Source organism: Lepidochelys olivacea (genome assembly GCF_965140295.1).
Source record: "Lepidochelys olivacea isolate rLepOli2 genome assembly, chromosome: 9".
Classification (NCBI taxonomy): Eukaryota; Metazoa; Chordata; order Testudines; family Cheloniidae; genus Lepidochelys; species Lepidochelys olivacea.
In genome coordinates, this window is record NC_140419.1 from 18000493 (window position 1) to 18019687 (window position 19195).

The 19195-nt window shown below is 43.4% G+C and overlaps 1 protein-coding gene across 1 annotated transcript in view; it reads right to left on the reverse strand.

The window, feature by feature from the left end:
- The window catches only part of LOC311526720 (uncharacterized protein), a 297707-nt gene extending 278844 nt beyond the window's left edge, over window positions 1-18863 (reverse strand). Inside the window, exon 1 of the mRNA XM_084640019.1 lies at window positions 18416-18863. Coding sequence (XP_084496145.1) covers window positions 18416-18486 — 71 coding nt within the window. The 5' untranslated portion in view covers window positions 18487-18863. The remainder of the gene's footprint in view (window positions 1-18415) is intronic.
- Between the last annotated feature and the right edge of the window lie 332 nt (window positions 18864-19195).

A 19195-nucleotide genomic window follows, 5' to 3' on the forward strand; every position in this document is an offset into this window, starting at 1 on the left:
ACGGGGCAGGTCAAAACCAGGCGGGCAAATTGTGGGGTTGGCAATGAGGGACTGGTTGGGGATTATAACAGATATTCATTCCTCTCGCCAGAGTGTTTCCACCCTAACATCCTGGCATGGCAGATGAGACCATAATGGGCAACGTGACAGCAATGGGTGACCAGCAATGGGTGACCATGCAGCTGGTGGTTTAAAAGGTCATTGGGCAGTGGCAGACTTGAGTTGGCACGTGCTTTCTCCAGTAACTTGCCAGTAGCAACCTCTAATCTGATATGAGGAGGAGCAATATTGCTCAGAACTGGAACCCATGGGAGTGGAGTCGGACGTAGGGTGCCGGAGATGATATGCATGACAGCATGTAACTGCACATCCACCAGTTTGGTGTGTGACGATTGACTCCATACTGGTGGGCAGTACTCCACCACCGAATACAAGGTGGCAAGAGCTGACATCCACAGAGTTGGAGCACGAGCACCCCATGACAAACCTGCCAGTTTGCTAAGAAAATTGTTGCAAGTCTTAACTTTAGCTGCTGTCTTCTTCAAGTGGGCATGGTAACTCAGTGTGTGGTCTAAGGTCACACCTAGGTAGACCAGTTCTACTTCATGCTTCACCTTCTGACCATTCAGATAAACATTCAGTTCTCAGGTTGCACTGGTGTGATGAAGATGGAACAAACTGGAGATTGTTTTTATGATGCTTGGCTGGAGGCACCAAAGTCTTACAGTAGTCAGCTAACTTTGTCATCTCCCGGTTTAAGATGGCATCAAACTCGTGGAACGTCCGGGCCTGGGTACCACAACAGATGTCGTCTGCGTAAATGAACTTTTGTGATTCCATTGTTGACAGGTCACTGATGTAAACGTTGAACAGGGCTGGCAAAACCACAGAGCCCTGGGGTAACCCATTGCTCTGTCGTCTCCAAGCACTCGTCTTCTCCCCCATATGGACTCTGAACTGCCTATTGCAGAGGAACAGTTCAACAATGCCTGTGACCCAAGGTAGCAGGACCTGTGACACCTTCACAAGCAAGCCAGTGTGCCATACTGTATCATACGTCGCTGTTAGATTATTGAAAACAGCACCTGTTTTCAAGTTTCTCTGGAAGCCATTTTCAACAAATGTGATCAGCGCAAGTACTTGGTCGCATGCAGTGTGGCCTCGGTGAAAGCTGGCTTGGTCAGGGCTCAAAATTCTCTCCACATCGGGTAATATGCACTGTAGGACCAAGCGCTCCAGTGCCTTGAAGCACATCAACAACAATGATATGGGTCGATAGCTTGATGCTTGACTTGTGTCCTTTCCAGGCTTTAGGATGCCAGTGACTTTTGCGGTGCGCCATATTGGGGGGGGGGAGGAAGTATAGCTCAGTGTTTTGAGCATTGGCCTGCTAAACCCAGTGTTCTGCGTTCAATCCTTGAGGGGGCCATTTAGGGATCTGGGGCAAAAATAAGGGATGGTACTTGGTCCTGCTGTGAAAGCAGGGGACTGGACTCGATAATCTTTCAAGTCCCTTCCAGCTCTATGAGATAGGTATATCTCCATATTAAAATATTAAATATCTTCAGTAGCCTCCCTTCACTGATGACCCTGGGGAAGAATTTCACAAACCAGAGCCGAGCACGGGGGACAAGTTTTTTCAGGAATTCTGGAGATATGTTGTCATAGCCCGCAGCTGTTCCACACTTGATGCTACCCAGTGTCTGTTCCAGCTCTGTGTTACAGTGAATGGTTCTGGGCAGCATATGATCTGGTGTACACGGTTAAACATATGCCATTCGTTCCTCACTTGTCTGCGCACCTGTTTCTCCAGAGGTGTTCTGGCCACTTTAAGTAGGTGTCCGGGTACCTAGTTGGGTGTCACTGGGGGTCGGCAGAGTGCAGGTGGCTGCTGTAGTGCTCCAAGGCTTGGAGCAGACTCCAACACTTGCAGCGGGAGCCGGTGAAGCTCATCCTCTCAGACATCTCCTCCCATCTAGCTCAGCGAGCAGTGTCCAATGATTCGATCAGATGGTCAGCACATCTGGGTCACCACAGGCCTCATACCACTTGAGCAAGGCAGCGCTCTCCACATCAAGACAGGGGATGTAGACCGGGTGGCAACCACGTGGGATGGCTCTGCAGGTTGCTTTGTAGATAGCACCACAAAAGTGACAGTGGGTCTCATTTACCAACATATGCCGTGCTGCTACACTCTTCTCCATCACTTCCTGGTATTTTTCCCAGTCGGCCTTTCGGGAGTTCCACTGCTTCTTTTTGGAACTCTTGACAACTGGGAACTGTAGCCCGATATGGATCAGCGACGGTCTGTGTTGGCTGCATGGGAAGTTATCCAAGACTTGGCATGTTGCTGGCTGAGGATGGCCATGAACTGAACTGACCCTGCACAAGTCAGGAGAGTAGTCAAAATCCCATCTAGAAGAATGGAATGTGCCTCGCTGCTTAGCATCATGGATAAGGGCAAGGTCATTTCAAGATGCCCAGTCTGCAAGTTATTCACCGTCGGTGTCAAACTCCTTATACCCCCAGTCTGTGTGATGGCTGTTGAAGTCTCCAACATCGACAGCTGGGTGTGGCAGACTTGGTAGAATCTGTTGGTTCCAGCTGACGCTTGGAGGCTTGTATACATTTGCCAGCCAGAAACCGCCAACCTGGATGGTGTCACAGAATTCAGTAGACATCAACTGAATGGCATCTGCAATACTGGACCGAACATATGTGGCTCGGCTATGGTTCGGGTGTGCCACATGGCACAGCAGGTCGAAATCGTCCATACTGTAATGCCCAGCTTCGGCAGTTGCCACATATGTCTCTTGCAAGCAAATGATGTCGATAGTATGTCGATGAGCAAGAACGCCGAGTAAATCACACTTGGTAGCCGACAAACCCTCCACGCCGAGTTATAGCACTATAGAGCTGGACCAATGACATAAAAGTCACCGGGCTGCATGTTGGAGTTGTCGGTGACAACAGCGCCAGAATTCATTGAGCTGGTGCTCGTGGAATCCAGCTCACTGGTTGGATCATTAGCTTCCCTGACTGCTGTCAGTACTGGCGGGTGGCGCGATGAGGATGCTGATTCATTGCCCCATTGCAACTGAATGACACTAACCAATATCTCCAGTCCCAGACACAACCCTAGGAACCTCCATCTTTCACTGTCCAGTTATGCCCACTGAACGCTGCAAGCTTATATGAATTTGTCAATTTAACAAAGAAATCGATATGTACCAGGCTTGTTATCCCAAGGGGAGTTTTTGACATGCTTCAGACCAAACACACTGCGTCAGGTAGAACAAACAAACAGATTTATTAACTATAAAGATAGATTTTAAGTGATTATAAGTCAAAGCATAACAAGTCAGATTTGGTCAGATGAAATAAAAGCAAAACACATTCTAAGCTGATCTTAACACTTTCAATGCCCTTACAAACTTAGATGCTTCTCACCACAGAATGGCTGGTTGCTCTTCAGCCACGCTCTCCCCTTTGATCAGCGCTTCAGTCGCCTGGTGTGGTGTCCATAGATGTAGGTGGGAGAGAGAGAGAGAGCATGGCAAACGTCTCCCCCTTTTATCATGTCCTTTCTTCCCTCTTGGCTTTGCACCCCGCCACCCCCCACCCCCGATTCAGGTGAGCAATACCTCATCACAGTTCCAAGCTGGCCAAAGGAAGGGGGGATGACTCACTCGAGTCCAACAGATTCTTTCGTTGCTGCCTAGGCCAGAGTCCTTTGCTCCTGTGAGGCTGGGCTGGGTTTGTCCCATACATGCCCTGATGAGGTGTGAACTGCCTTTCTGTTCTAAAAGAGTTTTTGCCTGAGCTTGCTTTAAGACATGAGGATACATTTGCAGCCTCGTATCTATATACATGGAATTATAACCTATAACATTACTGTAACAATTACTGTAACATTACTGTAACAACCATGCTCAGTGCATCATGAGCCTTCCGAAGACACCCAACATGACAAACTTTGCATTCGATACCACACAATAATTTTATAAGGATGAACATTGGGGTATAGGGTGTTCCCCCGAGGTACAGAGCATCACACGTGCATTTGATTGGTGTTAGGTGGGGTAGGCTGGTTGGGCATATGAATCCATGTGTGGAACAGGCACATTACAAGGACAGTGGAGAAAATATGGTTTCTACTGATCGTGATAGCTCCTGAGCCACAGGTTTCCTGTTATCGCATGGAGACTGGTGTACATAGCTCTTTGGAGATAAATAAGCTGACCAAAGTGCCTGCCACTTGAAGAAGAATGCAATTATAAAAAGGAGAGCACGTGAAAAAAAATTGCAACATAATATGCATTTATCAAAGCAAGCACACATGGTTTGTCAATAAGTAGAGGAGCATTTATTGGTATAAACACTAACACAACAAAAGGGTTGAGATGTCATGTTGCTGGATGCCATGCAAGGGGCTATGCGCTCATCTATTATTGACTTCAAAACTGATAGTTTGCATAGCAACTGTACCTAACCAAATGCTCATCCAGACTTTGCATGTCTGTTTTTTAATATGGGATTAACTTTTATGCCACAATATATATGTGCATATATGTGCCTTTAGTTAGTTACTTTGTCCTCACCCATAACTATTTCACATTTGGGGACAATGTATACCTTCAAATCAGCGGCACTGCTATGGGTACCTGCATGGCCCCACAGTATGCCAACATTTTTATGGCTGACTTAGAACAATGCTTCCTCAGCTCTCGTCCCCTAATGCCCCTACTCTACTTGTGCTACATTGATGACATCTTCATCATCTGGACCCATGGAAAAGAAGCCCTTGAGGAATTCCACCATGATTTCAACAATTTCCATCCCACCATCAACCTCAGCCTGGACCAGTCCACACAAGAGATCCACTTTCTGGACACTATGGTGCTAATAAGAGATGGTCACATAAACACCACCCTATACCGGAAATACTACTGACCGCTATTCCTACCTACATGCCTCCAGCTTTCATCCAGACCACACCACACGATCCATTGTCTACAGCCAAGCTCTACGATACAACCGCATTTGCTCCAACCCCTCAGACAGAGACCAACACCTACAAGATCTCTATCAAGCATTCTTACAACTACAGTACCCACTTGCTGAAGTGAAGAAACAGATTGATAGAGCCAGAAGAGTACCCAGAAGTCACCTACTACAGGACAGGCCCAACAAAGAAAATAACAGAATGCCACTAGTCATCACCTTCAGCCCCCAACTAAAACCTCTCCAACGCATCATCAAGGATCTACAACCTATCCTGAAGGACGACCCATCACTCTCACAGATCTTGGGAGACAGGCCAGTCCTTGCTTACAGACAGCCCCCCAACCTGAAGCAAATACTCACCAGCAACCACACACCACACAACAGAACCACTAACCCAGGAACCTATCCTTGCAACAAAGCCCGTTGCCAACTGTGTCCACATATCTATTCAGGGGACACCATCATAGGACCTAATCACATCAGCCACACTATCAGAGGCTCGTTCACCTGCACATCTACCAATGTGACATATGCCATCATGTGCCAGCAATGCCCCTCTGCCATGTACATTGGTCAAATTGGACAGTTTCTATGTAAAAGAATAAATGGACACAAATCAGACGTCAAGAATTATAACATTCAAAAACCAGTTGGAGAACACTTCAATCTCTCTGGTCACTCGATTACAGACCTAAAAGTGGCAATACTTCAACAAAAAAAACTTCAGAAACAGACTCCAAGGGGAGACTGCTGAATTGGAATTAATTTGCGAACTGGATACAGTTAACTTAGGCTTGAATAAAGACTGAGAGTGGATGGGTCATTACACTTAGTAAAACTGTTTCCCCATGTTTATTTCCCTCCCCTCCCCACTGTTCCTCAGACGCTCTTGTCAACTGCTGGAAATGGCCCATCTTGATTACCACTACAAAAGGTTTTTCCCTCCCCCGCTCTCCTGCTGTTAATATCTCACCTTAAGTGATCACTCTCGTTACAGTGTGTATGGTAACATGTTCTCTACGTATATAAATCTCCCCACTGTATTTTCCACTGAATTCATCCGATGAAGTGAGCTGTAGCTCACGAAAGCTTATGCTCAAATAAATTTGTTCGTCTCTAAGGTGCCACAAGTACTCCTTTGCTTTTAATACTGTCTCACATGACCTTCTCATAAACAAACTAGGAAAATACAACCTAGATGGAGCTACTATCAGGTGGGTGCATAAGTGGTTAGAAAACCGTTCCCAGAGAGTAGTTATCAGTGGTTCACAGTCATGCTGGAAGGGCATAACGAGTGGAGTCTCACAGGGATCGGTTCTTGGTTTGGTTCTGTTCAATATCTTCATCAATGATTTAGATAATGGCATGGAGAGTACACTTATAAAGTTTGTGGTGGATACCAACCTGGGAGGGGTTGCAAGTGCTTTGGAGGGTAGGATTAAAATTCAAAATGATCTGGACAAACTGGAGAAATGGTCTGAAGTAAATAGGATGAAATTCAATAAGGACAAATGCAAGGTACTCCACGTAGGAAGGAACAATCAGTTGCACACATACAAAATGAAAAATGACTGCCTAGGAAGGAGTACTGCAGAAAGGGATCTGGGGTTCATAGTGGCCCAGAAGCTAAACATGAGTCAACAGTGTAACGCTGTTGCAAAAAAAAAAAAAAAAAAAAAAAAAAAAAGCAAACATCATTCTGGGATGTATTAGCAGGAGTATTGTAAGCAAGACACGAGAAGCAATTCTTTTGCTTTACTCTACTGATTAGGCCTCGACTGGAGTATTGTGTCCAGTTCTGGGTGCCACATTTCAGGAGACGTGGATAAATTGGAGAGGGTCCAGAGAAGAGCAACAAGAATGATTAAAGGTCTACAACAGATGACCTATGAGGGAAGATTGGAAAAAATTGGGTTTATTTAATCTGGAGAAGAGAAGACTGAGAGGGGACAGGATGGCAGTTTTCAAGTACATAAAAGGTTGCTACAAGGAGGAGGGAGAAAAATTATTGTTCTTAACCTCTGAGGATAGGACAAGAAGCAATGAGCTTAAAATTGCAGCAAGAGCAGTTTAGGTTGGACATTAGAAAAAACTTCCTAACTATCAGAGTGGTTAAGGACTGGAATAAATTGCCCAGGGAGGTTGTGGAATCTCCATCACTGGGGCTTTTTAAGAGCAGGTTGAACAAACACCTGTCAGGGATGGTCTAGAATCTAGACTAGACTAGGATTATCTAGACTCTAGATAATACTTAGTCCTGCCTTGAGTGCAGGGAACTGGACTAGATGACCTCTCAAGGTCCCTTCCAGTTCTATGATTCTATGTGCAGTATGGGCCTGTCAAGGAATTCTTTGGCCTAACAAAAACTTGAGGCTAATTTCTACTGTGATTTACACCCTTGTAAATCCAGATTATTACGGAATTACCACAGTATAATGGAGAGTAAATTTGGCCCATTGATTTAAAATTCATTCATGTTTTCCCATACTTATGGGATCAAAGATATATCTAAACATACTGGAAAATATGGTTATATTTCTTTCAATTTGTAATGGTCCACATCTCTAGTTCCTGGTGCACACATATGTAACCAAAGCAAAGCACCTCAATAGTTTAAAAATTCAGGGTCAAATTCTCAGCTACACCAGGATAATTCCAGAGTGCCTATGGACTCCAATTTTAGAAAGATATAAGTGAGAGCAGAATCTGACCTTTAACACAAAACAGCACGCTGCCAACATGCAAATTTTGAAATGTCTTTCCTTTTGTTATTTCTAAATCAGTTCCCCACTCTCCCCTCTCTACTATCTCAAAAGCAAAGATCTTAGTGAGGACTAAAACCATGGCAAGTTCAAAGTTTTCGTTATCCATGCCTAAACAAATCAAGTCTTTCACTGGTGAAACATACCAGCTTTCTGAATGTTCAGATAACTCCCAGGTACAGGAGTTTGACCAAGCTTCCAGTAACTAAAAAGGCCCTGCTGAAACAGTGTCCAAATGCTAACTCTTCCTCTATCCCCCCCTGCTGCTTTTAGTACAAATGCTTTGCCTTATCAGTCATAAATTTGCATGCACAGCACTATGATAAATAAATGGAGTTGGACGTAAACAATACACACGCACACACAGTGAATTAGAGGAATTTTTATTAAAAATCAGGAAGTGCATATACATGACAATTATTCTGAACAATGGAAAGTGTTGCACAATGAAATTCACAGCAAAGCCTATGGTTTCTATTGCTGTACGCATATTTAGGCTGATATTGTCAAAGAATCTTATGGGAGTTAGGAGTGCAAATCCCGCTGAAATTCAATGGGAGCTTGGGTTCTAACTCTGACTCCTTTCAAAATTCAGCTTTAAATCTTTAAAGCTGTTTTTAGACAAGCATGATTAAGTCTGGCAAATTTCCAAACCCTTCATATCATGTATGTTATGTGATTTATATGACAGTATACCATAGGTATTTATAAAAAGTAGGAATTACTCTACAACAGGGAAGTTAGGTTCATCCTCAAAAAAAAAAGATACTTTGGACTATCAGGTTTTACAGTCATGTCTTTTCGGCTTTTCACAACATAATACAAAAGTCTTGAGCCCATTTTTATCAAAAAAGAGTAGCAAAATGTGCAACAAATCAATTAAGGAAAAATACAATATGACAACACTCACTATCTTTAGACTTCTTGCCAAAGCAAACAGCAGAAGAAAAACACCTTCACCTATTGAAAGACCCGAAATTCCAAGTTAATAGATACTACGCTGAAGCAGACTCTAAATATAAGATATTGTAAAATGTGAGCTGTTTCACAGTCTATGTAATTAGAGTGACCTGCAAGTGCTTTCTCTGGTGCTCACCAAGAGTACCAGACTGCAAGATAACAACTGGCCTATTTTCTATTCAGTGTAAAAGTTCACCACTTCCCCTCAAGATGACAAATGAAAATAGTCCTCCCACCCTCCCGCAGGCTGTCAGTCCCCACCACACACCCCACAAGTCTCAGGCTTCAGTCCCCACAGCAGTCAGCCTCCCTCCCTATCCCTTCCATTAGTTTTAGTAAAAGTCAGGGACAGGTCATGGGCTTTTTGTTTATTGTCCACGACCTGTCCATGACTTTTACGAAAAATAGCCATGACAAAATCTTAACCTTAATAATAGCCATTGACAGACCTATCCTCCATGAATTTATCTAATTTTTTTTTAAGTCACAGTTTTGGCCTTCACAACATCCCCTGGCAACGAGTTCCACAGGTTGACTGTGCATTGTTTGAAGAAGTAATGTACTTCCCTATCTTTGTTTTAAACCTGCTGCCTCTTAATTTCATTGGGTGACCCCTGGTTCTTGTGTTATGTGAAGGAGTAAATAACACTTTCTTATTCACTTTCGCCACTCCAATCACGATTTTATAGCCCTTTATCATACCCCTCTTAGTCATCTCTTTTCCAAGCTGAAAAACCCAAGTCTTTTTAATCTATCCTCATATGGAAGCTGTTCCATACCCTTAATCATTTTTGTTGCCCTTCTCTGTACCTTTCGCAATTCTAATATATCTTTTTTGAGATGGGGTGACCAGAAGTGCACGCTGTATTCAAGGTGTGGGCGTACCATGGATTTATATAATGGCATGATATATTCTGTCTTATTACCTATCCCTTTCCTAATTATTCCTAACATTGTTAGCTTTTTTGATTGCTGCTGGACAAGGAGCTGATGTTTTCAGAGTTTTCAGAGGACTATTTTAGTGGGATTCTGCCTGTTACTAGAGAAGGGCAACAAAGGTGTGACAAGATTATGACTATCAACAGATGGCTTAGGCAGTGGTGCTATAAGGAGGGCTTTGGGATGTATGGCCACTGGGAGGCGATCATGGACAGAGGACAGTTCTCTCAGGATGGACTTCATCTGAGTAGGGAAGGAAATAGATTTCTAGGATGGAGGCTGGCACAACTGATTAAGAGAGCTTTAAACTAGGAATTTGGGGGAGATGATTGGGAGATGTCCAGGTAATCTCCACGCCGGATTTTAGCATTGAGAGGAAAGAAAATGAAGTAAGAGAGGATACAGCCATGGGTAGGAGGAAGGGCAGTGTAGATACCAGTCTAATAGGTTATACTGGCAGTAAAATGACCGTGCCTAATGGGGTACAGAATATGAGTGAGGCCAAACAGCAAAAATTAAGATGTTTGTACGCTAATGTGAGGAGCCTACGTAACAAAATGGAGGAACCAGAGCTACTGCTGCAGGAAGTGAAACCAGATATTATAGGGATAACAGAAACATGGTGGAATAATAGTCATGACTGGACTACAGGTATTGAAAGGTATGTGCTGTTTAGGAAAGACCGAAATAAAGGTAAAGGTGGTGGAGTAGCATTGTATATCAATGATGAGATAGAATGTAAAGAAATAAGAAGCGATGAAATAGATATGACTGAGACCGTCTGGGCAAAAATTAAATTGGGGAATAAAACTATTAGAGCCTCCCCTGGGATAGTGCTTGGGGTGTGCTATAGACAGCCAGGATCTAATTTGGATATGGATAGAGCCCTTTTTAATGTTTTTAATAAAGTAAATACTAATGGAAACTGTGATCATGGGAGACTTTAACTTCCCAGATACAGACTGGAGGACGAGTGCTAGTAATAATAATAGGGCTCAGATTTTCCTAGATGCGAGAGCTGATGGATTCCTTCATCAAGTAGTTGCTGAACTGACTAGAGGGGATGCCATTTTAGATTTGGTTTTGGTGAGCAGTGAGGACCTCATAGAAGAAATGGTTGTAGGGGATAATCTTGGCTCAAGTGATCATGAGCTAATTCAGTTCAAACTGAACGGAATGATTAACAAAAATAAATCTGCAACTAGGGTTTTTGATTGCAAAAGGGCTGACTTTCCAAAATTAAGGAAATTAGTTAGGGAAGTGGATTGGACTGAAGAACTTTGGATCTAAAGGCAGAGGAGGCCTCGGATTACCTCACATCAAAGCTGCAGAAACTATCGGAAGCCTGCATACCAAGAAAGGGGAGAAAATTCATAGGCAGGAGTTGTAGACCAAACTGGATGAGCAAGCATCTCAGAGAGGTGATTAAGAAAAAGCAGAAAGCATTCAGGGAGTGGAAGAAGGGAGGGATCAGCAAGGAAAGCTATCTTATTGAGGTCAGAACATGTAGGGATAAAGTGAGACAGGCTAAAAGTCAAGTAGAGTTGGACCTTGCAAAGGGAATTAAAACCAATAGTAAAAGGTTCTATAGTCATATAAATAAGAAGAAAACAAAGAAAGAAAGAAGTGGGACCGCTAAACACTGAGGATGGAGTGGAGGTCAAGGATAATCTAGGCATGGCCCAATATTTAAACAAATACTTTGCCTCAGTCTTTAATAAGGCTAAAGAGGATCTTAGGGATAACGGTAGCATGACAAATGGGAATGAGGATATGGAGGTAGACATTACCATATTTGAGGTAGAAGCGAAACTCAAACAGCTTAATGGGACTAAATCGGGGGGCCCAGATAATCTTCATCCAAGAATATTAAAGGAATTAGCACATGAAATTGCAAGCCCATTAGCAAGAATTTTTAATGAATCTGTAAACTCAGGGGTTGTACCGTATGATTGGAGAACTGCTAACATAGTTCCTATTTTTAAGAAAGGGAAAAAAAGTGATCCGGGTAATTATAGGCCTCTTAGTTTGACATCTGTAGTATGCAAGGTCTTGGAAAAAATTTTGCAGGAGAAGGTAGTTAAGGACACTGAAGTCAATGGTAAATGGGACAAAATACAACATGGTTTTACGAAAGGTAGATTGTGCCAAACCAACCTGATCTCCTTCTTTGAGAAAGTAACAGATTTTTTAGACAAAGGAAACGCAGTGGATCTAATTTACCTAGATTTTAGTAAGGCATTTGATACTGTGCCACATGGGGAATTATTAGTTAAATTGGATAAAACGGGGATCAATAGGAAAATTGAAAGGTGGATAAGGAATTGGTTAAATGGGAGACTACAACGGGTCCTACTGAAAGGTGAACTGTCAGGCTGGAGGGAGGTTACCAGTGGAGTTCCTCAAGGATCGGTTTTGGGACCAATCTTATTTAATCTTTTTATTACTGACCTTGGCATAAAAAGTGGGAGTGTGCTAATAAAGTTTGCGGATGATACAAAGCTAGGAGGTATTGCCAATTTAGAGAAGGATAGGGATATCCTACCGGAGGATCTGGATGACCTTGTAAACTGGAGTAATAGTAATAGGATGAAATTTAATAATGAGAAGTGTAAGGTTATGCATTTAGGGATTAATAACAAGAATTTTAGTTATAAGCTAGGAACGCATCAATTAGAAGTAACGGAGGAGGAAAAGGACCTTGGAGTATTGGTTGATCATAGGATGACTATGAGCTGCCAATGTGATATGGCCGTGAAAAAAGCTAATGCGGTCTTGGGATGCATCAGGAGAGGTATTTCCAGTAGGGATAAGGAGGTTTTAGTACCGTTATACAAGGCACTGGTGAGACCTCACCTGGAATACTGTGTGCGGTTCTGGTCTCCCATGTTTAAGAAGGATGAATTCAAACTGGAACAGGTACAGAGAAGGGCTACTAGGGACTGGAAAACTTGTCTTATGAAAGGAGACTCAAGGAGCTTGGCTTGACTACTAAAAGAAGGTTGAGGGGAGATATGATTGCTCTCTATAAATATATCAGAGGGATAAATACTGGAGAGGAATTATTTAAGCTCAGTACCAATGTGGACACAAGAAAAAATGGATATAAACTGGCCACCAGGAAATTTAGACTAGAAATTAGACGAAGGTTTCTAACCATCAGAGGAGTGAAGTTTTGGAATAGCCTTCCAAGGGAAGCAGTGGGGCAAAAGATCTATCTGGCTTTAAGATTAAAATCGATAAGATTATGGAGGAGATGGTATGATGAGATAACATGGTTTTGGTAATTAAATATTCATGGTAAATAGGCCCAATGGCCTGTGATGGGATATTAGATGGGGTGGGATCCGAGTTACTCAGGAAAGAATTTTCTGTAGTAACTGGCTGATGAGTCTTGCCCATATGCTCAGGGTTTAGCTGATCTGGGGTCAGGAAGGAATTTTCCTCCAGGGCCTCTTCCAATCTGCCCTGGGGCATGGGTCACTTGCTGGAGGATTCTCTGCTCTTTGAAGTCTTTAAACTACGATTTAAGGACTTCAATAGCAGAGATATAGGTGTGAGGTTTTTTGCAGGAGTGGTGGGTGAAATTCTGTGGCCTGCGTTGTGCAGGAGGTCAGACTAGAAGATCATAATGGTCCCTTCTGACCTAAATATCTATGAATCTATGTATCTATGACTCTTTCTTGACTGGTAATTGCTAATTTAGATCCCGTCATTTTGCACGTATAGTTGGGATTATGTTTGCCAATGTGCATTACTTTGTATTTATCAATACTGAATTTCATCTGCCATTTTCTTGCCCAGTCACTCAGTTTTATGAGGTCCCTTTGTAGCTCTTTGCAGTCTGCTTTGCACTTATCTTGAGTAATTTTGTATTGTCTGCAAATTTTGCCACCTCACTGTTTAGCCCTTTTTCCAGATCATTTATGAATATATTGAAGAACACTAGTGCCGGTACAGATCCCTGGGGGACACTGTTATTTACCTCTCTATGTTCCAAACACTGACTATTTCTTCCTACCCTTTGTCTAACTGATTAAATGATAGGACTGATCCATGAGAGGACCTTCCCTCTCATCTCATGACTGCTTACTTTGGTTAAGAGCTTTTGGAAAGGGACCTTGTCAAAGGCTTTCTGAAAGTCCAAGTACACTATATCCACTGGATCACCCTGGTCCACATGTTTGTTGACCCCTCTCAAAGAATTCTAATAGATTCGTGAGGCATGATTCCCCTTTACAAAAGCCATATCGACTCTTCCCCCAACAAATCATGTTCATCTATGGGTCTGATAATTCTATTCTTTAATAGATTCTCAACCAATTTGCCTGATACTGAAATTATTCCAGCAAGTATCTGGCTCCAGATCCATTTGTAGCTTTGCGGATGGGGGTGGGAGTAAGGCAGGGGAGGATGCCAACTCTGCCCACTTACGGATGAGGTGTGGCTCTGCAGAGATGCAAGTTTTGAACTATATCAGCATACATGGTGTCATAAATATAAAGGGAAGGGTAAACCCCTTTGAAATCCCTCCTGGCCAGGGGAAAGCTCCTCTCACCTGTAAAGGGTTAAGAAGCTAAAGGTAACCTCGCTGGCACCTGACCAAAATGACCAATGAGGAGACAAGATACTTTCAAAAGCTGGGAGGAGGGAGAGAAACAAAGGGTCTGTGTGTCTGTCTATATTCTGATTCTGCCGGGGATAGACCAGGAATGGAGTCTTAGAACTTTTAGTAAGTAATCTAGCTAGGTACATGTTAGATTATGATTTCTTTAAATGGCTGAGAAAAGAACTGTGCTGAATAGAGTAACTATTTCTGTCTGTGTATCTTTTTTGTAACTTAAGGTTTTGCCTAGAGGGGTTCTCTATGTTTTTGAATCTAATTACCCTGTAAGGTATCTACCATCCTGATTTTACAGGGGGGATTTCTTTATTTCTATTTACTTCTATTTTTATTAAAAGTCTTCTTGTAAGAAAACTGAATGCTTTTTCATTGTTCTCAGATCCAAGGGTTTGGGTCTGTGGTCACCTATGCAAATTGGTGAGGCTTTTTTATCCAACATTTCCCAGGAAAGGGGGGGTGCAAGTGTTGGGAGGATTGTTCATTGTTCTTAAGATCCAAGGGTCTGGGTCTGTAGTCACCTAGGCAAATTGGTGAGGCTTTTTACCAAACCTTATCCAGGAAGTGGGGTGAAAGGTTTTGGGAAGTATTTTGGGGAGAAAGACGTGTCCAAACAGCTCTTCCCCAGTAACCAGTATTAGTTTGGTGGTGGTAGCGGCCAATCCAAGGACAAAGGGTGGAATATTTTGTACCTTGGGGAAGTTTTGACCTAAGCTGGTAAAGATAAACTTAGGAGGTTTTTCATGCAGGTCCCCACATCTGTACCCTAGAGTTCAGAGTGGGGGAGGAACCTTGACACATGGAAATCAACATTTTAGTTTAAGGCTGTATCTAGATCCTGTAACAGATCTTCTAAGACAGCATTCCAAGCCTGGAAAGAAAGACACAGTGAAGAACTATGCCCTCTGTTTGAAAAGAACAAGATTCTTCCTTCCACTTGTTTATGAACAATAATTTCTTTGTGGAAACCTATTAGATAGCTAAATATGTATTACTGGGGAAAAAGAAGAGACTATCTCAGTACTTATGGTGAACTCTAACGATACTTATTGCTTGAAGGTAACATGAAAGACACTCAATTCAGCCTCTGTGACAGCTTATATTTCCTGCTTTCTGCTCTGTCTTACATAATTAACTAGCTTCCCAAAAGTACATCCTCAACAGTATATTTGTTCAATCAAATTGAACCCTCTCCCCTCAGTTCTTATTCATGCAGAGCCCCTTTACTCTATGCTATTTTACATGAAACAGAATCCCTGTTGCTGCCTTATCTATGGTATAGCTTCTCACCACCCCATAGCCTCAAACATACCACACCTTAGCCTGAAAAGCTCACTGCAGCAAAAGTAAACCCATAGCTCCTAAAGAAACGTTTGTTTGTTTTTTAAAACAAGAGATGTTGGTGACTTCTCATTTACAGTATTAAGCAACAAGGGTTTAGAAAAGAGCTGTGTACTTGTACTCTGGTGATTCCAGAATTATTCACTCAAAGTTTGAATACAAGATCATCAGGGCTAATTGTCTAAAAACATGGTTGTCGGAAATAGCCGCCCTGTAATCTGCTATGCATTAAAATCTCGCCCCCCACCCCGGGGTGATTGGAATCAGACCACGAGTATAACAAATACCTACACAGAATCGTTACATTCTAGCTAGGAGTGAGTTCTAGAGTTACTAGCAGACTAAAAACAAGTATGAGAAGCGTACTGTATATTCTCATCCAGACAAGATCTTAAATTAAGAACTTAAAAGGAAGCAGCCAGCATGATGTATTCTCAGTGGTCCATTTTGTGATCCTTATCCCACTGACAATGAGCATCCTTTGTAAAAGGCACATTACAAATCAATTTAACTGTATAAAATGCTATGGGAAAGGAGATCCACCCTTGGCTCCATTCCGCAGCTTCCCAGTGAAAACTTGTAGCAACACCCCATGCTAGCAATCAGCATAACCTCACCTCTACAAAGTAACCTTTTTTTGAAAAATGCTCACTTGGTGGAATGCCTAAAATGAAACCAAGGAAGCTGTATACGGTGATTGCAAAGGAAGGGAAGATTTTCCTTTTTACTCACTCGGGTTTAAAATAACATTAAGAGTTACGGTAGCAGCCTATTCTCCATCGAAAAGACAACCACCCAGGAAAAGCACCTAAGGCTTTGCCACTGCTGTTTACCATTCCAGACTGTCCTTATTCAGATAAAAATTGAATATGTATGATGGCTTGGATAATCAATGTAGATACCAGTATGCTGCTATTCATGATATTCCTTTTCACAGAGACTCTCTCTTAAAAAGGTAAATAGAATAAGCAAACAAAGTTATTTGGGGATGACCTACCAAATTCAGAGTTTCAGACTTAAAATGACATTCTCTGAAGTGTCTCTTTTAAACTAATATTACCCTCAAAACTGCACAACCTTGGTTAGCACAGCTGCTTAAGCGAAATGTGAACAAATCTGGAAATATAAATCAATGGTAGTCCTTACATTAGAATTTTAAAAAAAACAAAACAACTCACTGCAGAAAACTAACTCAAAGACCCACCAAGAGTCTTCAACAAAAGGAAGAAAATGCTTTCCTCAGACAGTGACCCCTAAGGGCTCAACATAAAATTAAGAGATGTCATTATTCTAACTGAAAGTAGTTTTCTGAATCTGTATTTGCAGACTATTCCACAGGGAATACATTGTGCAGTAACAGGAACTGGTAGCCTAGCCAGAGATTCAGTGATATCTACAGTAACTAGATGGCAAAATGAATCTTGCAGGAGATGGACTATGGAAATATAAAGTGGTAAACAGAGCTGTTTCCTTTTAAATAAAAAAGCACTGTTAATGTCATGATGGTCATGCTGTCAGATTGTTTACAGGTGTAAAAAGCATCACTTTCCCCCACCTCTGTAAAGTCATGGAGACTAAAACCACAATTTGTGCTTACAAAACACAAGGCACAGAACTGTGAACACAGATTCACAAACCTTGAGGGTTGTTCTACTTTTTAAATGATTAAATACTAGTTTTTCTGGTCACATTTTTCAATATTTATGAAAACTAACAACATACAATGTCGGTGGCGTGCAGACATTTAATATGTTATCGTATACATCTCACATGAGCTTCAGTATGCAAGAATGGATACCCACTGACTCAATATTAATGGGTGGGCACTGATGCCTTTGTGTCTGCAAATTAGCAGTGTGTGTATATCTCTAGGCAGCTGTTTTTTCCAGTGCTCAATCTCTCACCTCTCTCTGGTTCAGTCCTTTAGTCTTCCTAACTGGATTTACATTTTACTATCCAGTGTTCTCTACTGAAGCTTTAAGCACTAGTTAAAGCTGAAAATGCCCCTTAGCCCATAAAGCCTGTAGAATATTGTAGCTGTTTCAGGCTTAACTCTGTCCTTTTATTGTTACACCAACATGAATGGGTCTCCAGCTCTGCAGAAAATAAACGCAAAGATCTTCATTCAGTCACTAATGATCATCTCTGCCTTCAGACCCAAAGTGAGGGAAGAAGGCAGGCTTAGAAAAAGAAAAGAAAAAAAAACCACTTTTCTTCTGAGATTACATATTTCACTAATAACCATGCTTTACAAAAAAGTCCCTAAAACTGGAATTGTTCAGCTGCTTGCAAAGGAAGCTGTCAAGTAAACAAAAGAAAAACCCAATTAAACTTTTTGTCACAGGATGAGCACTGATGTGTATGTACTATATAGATAGCACTGAATTAGGTCTATAACACACAACAGCATCATATGCGTTTTACAGGCATAAGACACAGTCCTTGACACAGTCCTTGAGTTCACAGTCTAAACAAACAGGATGCAATGCAGTGTCTTTTAAAAATCCCATTTTTTTCCCTAAAGGTTGGTTAGTTTTTATCATTGTAACCCCAACTATAGCCTCTATGATCATTTAATCATTCTGAGCCTGCAGTTCTTTCAGAGCAATTTCCAGCACCCCTGGGCATCTGCTGCATCCCTCTGCCAGCACAGGATGTAGAGAAGGCTACTTGCTAGATACAGCTCTCGCCTCAGTAGGGCTAAGCGAGCCCTAGATGTAGCAGGCTGGTCAGACGCGCCACGGACAAGCATTTCCTAGGAGCAGCGGTACCTCACTTCACTTACATGCCCTGCTGAAGTTGCAGCGATGCAGCCAGGGTCCAGGACAAACACAGCAGCCAGGCTCTCGGGGTCATCTCGGGGATCAAGGGCTGCCAACCGCCAGCTGCAAAAGTTGAGCGGGCTCAGCAGGAGCTAGCATCGGGCAGGGGCAGAGACGATGGCTGCTGGAGCAGGTCGTGGTCCGGAGCAGAGCCGCCGGAGCCCAAGGGTGCTGAGCGGGTGCTTCCTCCGAGGCGGTGTGGGGCGCCGGCCGCTCTCAGCTCCCCCGCAGCCCTGGCTGCGTGTGATCAACAGGCTCCATGGAGCCCCGCACCTCCCGGGCGCAGCGCTCCAAATCCTTCAAAGCCGCCGCAAAGCAGCAAATCACCGGCCTCGCAGCCTCCTTGCCCAGCCCAGCCCAGCCCAGCGCACCGCCCTGCCCTCCCGCGGGCGGGCTGGGCAGGGCTCGGCTCGCAAATCTGAGCGCTTTTACCCGCAACTTCTTTTGGGGGCGGGCAGCACTAACTCCGCTTTTACACCCGGACCTGCCTCCGCAACCCCCCCCCGCAGTGCTCCCTCCCGCTCCCCCCCCGCCCCACCGCTCACACCCCCCGCCCCAGTGCTTCTTCCCGCTCCCCCCACCGCCTCCCCCCCGCCCCAGTGCTCCCTCCCGCTCCCCCACCGCTTACACCCCCCCGCCCCAATGCTCCCTCCCGCTCCCCCCACCCCACCGCTCCCTCCCGCTCCCCCCACCGCTCACACACCCCGCCCCAGTGCTCCCTCCCGCTCCCCCACGCCCCACCG